Raw genomic sequence first — 7,118 nt, forward strand, 5'->3', positions numbered from 1 at the left:
ATTTGCTTTCCTCAAAGGGCTGAAGCTGAGGCCCTACATTTAAGATTATTCACAGGAAACCCCTCAAAAGACCCACAACTGTCCACAAGACAATGGCTCTTTTATGAGAAACCCATTTCAAAAATATGACCTAATTTGTGCTGATTCTTTCCGTTACTTTAAGACAATTGTTAAAATTGTTGGCTATGCTGTCAGAACCAAAAAAACAGACAGAATCTGAGGGATGTATGTTTTATTGGAATCCTTAAATACTCTTCAGACACAACAGCGTCTTCAATCAAGGCTCTCTCGTGGCCTATAGAGAAAACCAAACTTTCAGATTAGGGACAAGGAGAGAAACAGCATGTGGAGGATGAGTGCTTCGAGTTTGCCAGAGAAGCCCTTCACGAATGCTCTTCAGCCAGTTTATCTGCCTTTGCCACAGCTTCTTCAATGGGTCCCACCATATAGAAGGCCTGTTCTGGGAGATGATCATATTCACCTATATGGGGAGGGGAAAAAAAAAAAAAAAAAAAACCAACTGGTGAGAAGTACGGGGATTATCAACTTTCCAGTGTATATTACCCTCACCACTTGAGAGCACTAGTCAGAATATGATGAGTCTGTCCTCTAAAAAAAGGGTAAACTTTCTCCACATATTAAATTTGTAAAGGCATGACACAATATGGATTAAGAATAAACTGAAAGTCACACAACCTGGATTCAAAATTCTTGCTCTGTATTATGATACTGAGGCCAGTTAATTTCAACTTTTCTATGCTTCCAAGGTTCCTCATTTATAAAACAATGCCTTCCTCATAAGGACGTTGTAATACACTTTGAAGAAAGTATTCAGTTTGAGTGTGGGATGTCAGAAGAATCAAATAATAGAAGTCCCACTCTCAGGAATATCTTGAGACAAAACTGATGGTAGAGTTTTCTATTTTAAAATTATACACTTAAACACAATATACTGACCTATTGCTTGATGATTGTTGGAATGGAAACATGGCACAGTAAGCATTCAAAAGATTTCATTCAGCTTCTCTGCCATTTTATGTTCAGCTTTATACTCAAAATCTCACCTGCCAAAATCTGCTGGAATCCTTTAATGGTTTCCTTCAGGGGAACCAGCTTCCCCATATGACCTGTGAAGACTTCAGCCACCTGGAATGGCTGAGACAAGAAACGTTGTATTTTCCTTGCACGGGACACAGTCAATTTGTCTTCCTCAGACAGTTCATCCATACCCAGGATAGCAATGATGTCCTGAAGGGATTTGTAGTCCTATGAGAAAACAAGATTAAGAGATCTCAGCACATATTCACATTCCTTTTTTTTTTTTAAAGATTTATTTATGCATACAACTGGGGTACAGGCCAGAGGTTTGGGGGCAGGGGGTGAGAGAATTCACCAAAGACTTAGCGGGGAACAGAACAGACAGATCGGCCGAAATACACTGCTGAGGGGAGCAGCGGGCAAATCAGGAGAGGTCTGCTGCGCCATGTGGGTAGCTCTCGAACTATGTTTACAGTGGCTGCAGACAGCTTCAAAGGTTGTGTCTTAACTCCTTGTGCCACCAAGGAGGCCCCATTCCTTTAATTTGGACAAAAATATAAAGGCAAATAACGCCTTACGTTTGCAGGGAGCTTTGTACAAAGTACTGTAGCACCTCACCCATGTCCTAGGTGAAACTAGTGGGAAAAAAGTTAAAAACTGAGGGGTCACAAGGATCCTCAGCTAAGATCCATGCCTTTTGCCCTCTATTCTTAATCTGGGGCTGAGAAAAAAATGGATTCCAAAGACTAAATACCCAGAAACCTAAGAGATCTCATTAGCACTCACTAAAAACTGTTCTCCATGCTTTCCTTGCGCCAAAGCAAATCACGTTAAGTCACTAGGAAAGAACTGGCCCTGATAAAGTCCCAATTCCCTTATTCTGACTCAGGGTCACCAATCTGCCCTGCAATACTCACCTGCAGGATCTTCTGCACCCCCCGGGCAACGTCATAATGCTCATTGCCAACAATGTTGGGATCCATGATTCGAGAGGTGGAGTCTAGAGGATCCACAGCTGGATAGATGCCCAGCTCAGCAATAGCACGGGACAGCACAGTAGTAGCATCCAAATGGGCAAATGTAGTGGCAGGAGCAGGGTCAGTCAAGTCATCAGCAGGCACATAAATAGCCTAAAGTGAGTGAAGAACCCCAAGAAAACCCAAAAAATATAGTAATTCTACTTAAACCATTCCTTCTTCTGACCTCTCTCATCGCCCCATTCCATCTTAGCATTCAAAATGAGTACACCTCAAAAGAGCCTCCTTACCACCCACAATAGTTGGTAAGCTTATAATCAACTGATCCCTCTAAACTGTGATGAAAAAATTTTCATTTTCATTCCTTTGTTCTTCATCCTACATTTTATGGTAGTGATAACCACTTTTAAGAATTGAAAAAGGAAAAAAAACCTTGCACCACTGCAATTGTGCACTATGCAAATGAATATACAAGTCATTACACCTCAGACACATTTTTAAAGAAAGTTTTACTAGTACTTTTTTTTTTTTAAAGATTTACTTAATTATACAAGCACTGGGTATAGTCAGAAGCGCGGGAGGGTGAGAGAATTCACCAGAGCCATTGCGGGGAGCACAGCAGGCAGAAGGACCGAAGTGCACTACTGAGGGGAGCAGCGGGCAGCAGGAGAGGTCTGTGCGCCATGTGGGGCCCTCCTTTGGAGGCCCAGGAGCAGCCGAGGATTGAACCCCGACGCTGCCGAGGCTGCGGGCAGCTTCGCAACCCAGGGCTCAACTGCTGCGCCACCGGGGAGGCCACCTAGTACATTTTTAATGCTTATTTTCATGCAGCTCCAGACTCCATCTCAGGGTTGAAAATTCTACTTTGTGGACTACATTTACACATATACCTCAAATTACTTTAGATGAGGTGTTTCTTATTGTTTTAGGGGGGCTTTAACGTACAGAATTTTATACGTTATTTCAGGGAACTCGCAAACCAATCAAGTCTTTGAAAATTAAGTAACTAGGTTTCATACCTCTCTGTAGAGTTAGACCTTCATCCATTTAATTGTTCTTACCTGTACAGAGGTGATAGATCCCTTTTTGGTGGTGGTGATTCTTTCCTGCATGGTACCCATATCAGTGGCCAGGGTAGGCTGATATCCTACAGCAGATGGGATTCTGCCCAATAAAGCAGACACCTGAAAAATTTTTTAAGAAATAAAGGTCTTAGAAGTCTGTATCTTTAGCTTCATCTGTATCATTCCATAGAAAGGTCAAATGAACCAGGTTCTCTCAAGCCTTCTCTTACCTCCGAGCCAGCCTGGGTGAAGCGGAAGATGTTATCAATAAACAGTAGCACATCTTGACCTTCTTGGTCTCGGAAGTATTCAGCCACAGTCAGTCCAGTCAGAGCTACCCGGGCACGAGCACCGGGTGGTTCATTCATCTGCCCGTACACCAGCGCTACCTGCAATAATTACCCACATCAGAAAACCTGGGAGAGAAGTATGCCAGTCATACCCAAGGGCTCCAAATCAGACAAAGCATCGATAAAAACTTCCTTCTCAGAAGGTGTCAGTTTCTAATCTCTAAAACTTCTTTTTCCATTTTAGAGACACAGTTCAAAACACAAGATAATTTCTTATATTACTGAGTGAAATTCCTGTAGTATGAACTTAGTTAACAGTACAAAACACGAAATAGTGCCCCTAATTAGCTTACCTGACACACATGAACTACCACCACCCCCAATTAGCTTTCAAATGGGACTATTTACCAAAAAAATTTTGAAAATGTATTTTAACGTTAAGGAGGAAAGGAATATGCCGTTAATTTTCTAACACTTGAGTGGAAGCACTGACAAAAATTTCCTTTATAGGTCCTAGCACACTAAAATGAAAATGCAAAACATGTCTTTGGCTAGCAATGCAGTCAACAATTTTCTAGGACAACTACTAAATGGACATCAATCAGTTAAGTGCTCACCTTGGAGGTAGCATCTTTTAAGTTGATAACACCAGATTCAATCATTTCATGGTATAAATCATTGCCTTCTCGGGTCCTCTCACCAACACCAGCAAATACAGAGTAACCACCATGGGCTTTGGCGACATTGTTGATTAACTCCATGATCAATACAGTCTTGCCAACTCCAGCACCACCAAAGAGCCCTGGGAGAGGGTGAGAGTAAAGAATTATATTTAGGATTTTTGCATTCCCAAATAAGCAAACTTTCAAAGAAAAACAGTTTCCTTCCCTTTTCCATCTCAGAATGGCATCTGGCTTCAGCAAACTCAGAAGAACGAAAGTCAGAAGCTACTCATCAATGAGGGAGAACTCACTACCCACCCATGACTCTTTCCTACCCACATTAGGTTTGGAAAATAGGTACCCAACACTAACATACCAATTTTGCCACCCTTGGCATAGGGAGCCAGCAGATCCACAACCTTGATACCAGTAACCAAAATTTCCTGTTCAACACTCATCTCTATGAACTCAGGAGCCTCAGCATGAATAGGAGCAAATCTGTAATGGTAGAAGGCGGTCGGTATCTATTCATGTTAATCAAAGTTTCCAATCCACTCTCAAGTTTAATACTTTACTCAGTCTTATCTCTTGTCATACAGCATCTAGACAAATTGTCACTAAGTATCTAGCACAACATTCTACAATAAAGAGGATTGCATTATCTCAGGAAACAATAATCCCATTCCCTAACAACAGTCATAAAGACGTCTTTCATTGAGCCCTAAACTGAAAGCACTGGAAACCCCACAATCTCTAAATCATTGGTATTCAAACTCAAATAACTTGGTTTTTGTCAGTCAACTTATATAGCTTTGTCTTTAAAAAAAAAAAAAAAGGTTACATGTGATTTTAATAATTGATGTTGGCGTTTCAAGTATTTTTTACAGGAAAATTCGCTATACTAGAAGTGTCAACATAAAAAGCTGCAAAAAAAAAAAAAATGCAGTTCATTTGTAAATTGATGCAACAAAAGGGATACTTACTGTTTGGTTTTGATGGGCCCTCTCTCATCAATAGGCTCTCCAATAACATTCATGATTCTGCCCAAGGTCTCCGGACCAACAGGGATTTTGATTGGTGCACCAGAATCCAGGACTTTCTGGCCTCTAACCAAGCCTTCTGTACCATCCATGGCAATGGTCCTTACAGTGCTCTCACCTGTCAGATAAAGGCATTGCAGGGCTGTACATCAGGACAAGTGGGCTTCATATTTAATTATGTTCATTCCAGGGTAGCTGGCAGGAATGACCAAGACTCCTTTCTCAGGACCTAAACGTGGCTTCACCAAATTCAGAAGAACGAAAGTCATTTTGATAGAATCATCATAGAAGGGAGATGGCCTGGTTTGGGGGCTACTTGGAGTAAACACGCGCTTTCCTATTCCTAACGAATTGTACTTACCCAGATGCTGGGCCACCTCCAAAACCAGCCTGGTGTCTCTGCCTTGCACTTCCAGGGCGTTCAGGATGGGTGGAAGTCCCTCGTCAAACTGGACGTCCACCACCGCACCGATGACCGCCACGATGCGGCCGGTGGCGGCGCCTGCCTTCGGCGCAGGAGCTGTTTGGGCGGCATAGTCTCTGGCTGACAGACAAAAAAAGAGATTGGAAGGGGCTGAGGTGAGGACAGTGAAAGGTCATTGGAAACCCGCACTTAACCCACAAGGATTGGTGAATTCAGCCCAGGCCCAACCTCCTTCCGCTTGCACGGAAGGCGTGTCCAGACCGAAGGCCGCGCAGCAGCAAAGCCCCTGCACAATCTTCCCATCCCCACGCACAAAACCCCATTAGTCGGGAGCTCGGTCCCCCTCTTCCACGGAAAGGTCAATGCACCTGCCCGCGCTTTTCCGTCTCTTTCCCAAAATGGACCGGATGAGGTCGAAGAAAGCTCCTAGAGGCGAGCCCTCGTTCTCGCCCTCCCGCCGCTAACGGCCAGGGCCCCGGCCCAGCGCCCTCTCAGCACCGCGGACCCCGCAGGCCGCGCCACAACCGACCCCGGGCTCAAGGTCACGGGGCGGAAGAACTGAAGCCCCAGCTCCTAGACGAAGGCACTTACCAGGCTGGACCGCTGCTGGAGCCGCCCGCAGTAAGAGCTGAGCTTGGGGCAGAGGCGCTGACGGGCCGAGTCCCCGCAAGGCCCCGGAGGCCGAAGCGGCAGCCACTCGACCCACAAGACCCAACATGGCGGAGTCCGGGCGGAGACTGAGCGCCGCAGCAGTGGGGCTGCCAACTCCCCAGCAGCTGGGGCGGGGCGTACTCCGCAGTACGCATGCTCACTGGACAAATTTGCTGCTCATCATTCCCATCGTTGCCCCTATAGGTTGGTAATCTCTCACCTTCTCAACCATTGGTCAAAAATAGTGCTAATCTGAATTCCTGTTTCTCATTGGACGTTGACAGAGGGGCAACCCTCAAAACTTCGAAACATAATTGGACAACAGGGCTGTCAATTGGCGAGCGTACTTGGAGGAACTACGTTTAAGAAGGGGGCTGAGTTCCGGTCGGGAAGCACGTGGGCTGTCTTTGGCTGTCCTTGGGCCCTCTCCTTTGATAGGACCTTGAGCGGGGTGACAGTCTCAGGGGCGGGTGTTAGGGAAGTGCTGGAGCCCTGAAATGCCACCGACAGTGACCTTGGTGAAGTCCAGGGCCTTTTCTAGTCAAAACACGGCTTTCCTTTCGCAGCAGAGAGGTTGGAAACTTCCAGGCAGCTCAGCTAGTCAGGGATCTGGACAGAATCTGTATCACTTAGTGAAATGAAAGAAACTTATGTAACCAGTCCATTAACAGACTGGAAACAAAGGACAATAAGATTTAAGATCTTCCTTCTAAATAAAGGCAGATAAAGACAGATAATGCAATCAAGTATCATGGGCCCCGGTTGGAATAAGGTAAAAAGTGGGTGCACAAAGGAGCAGATAAATTTAGGTCACTTAGAAATGTAGAGGAATTGCCTCAAAATGGAGGAAGCTGATAGGCCTCAGTTGTGAAATGTGAGAAATTGGGTAATGAGGAAAGAAGAAAATTCCAAACACGTTTCCATGGATACAGCATGTTCCTTTTGTGGAACTGCAGGTGAGGAAGGAAAACA

General features: G+C 44.7%; 1 protein-coding gene across 1 annotated transcript; it reads right to left on the bottom strand.

Annotated features, from left to right (window-relative positions):
• Window positions 1-251: 251 nt before the first annotated feature.
• ATP5F1B (ATP synthase F1 subunit beta) lies at window positions 252-6,461 on the bottom strand. Its single transcript, XM_084254813.1, has 10 exons — window positions 6,087-6,461; window positions 5,433-5,615; window positions 5,015-5,189; window positions 4,408-4,529; window positions 3,987-4,171; window positions 3,310-3,468; window positions 3,077-3,199; window positions 1,956-2,168; window positions 1,065-1,266; window positions 252-481 (listed from the first exon to the last, which is right to left on the bottom strand). Exons 1-10 carry the CDS (start codon window positions 6,211-6,213, stop codon window positions 384-386), a joined length of 1,587 nt encoding a protein of 528 aa, XP_084110939.1. The 5' UTR covers window positions 6,214-6,461; the 3' UTR covers window positions 252-383.
• Between the last annotated feature and the right edge of the window lie 657 nt (window positions 6,462-7,118).

Source organism: Talpa europaea (assembly GCF_964194135.1).
Source record: "Talpa europaea genome assembly, chromosome: 15".
NCBI lineage: Eukaryota > Metazoa > Chordata > Mammalia > Eulipotyphla > Talpidae > Talpa > Talpa europaea.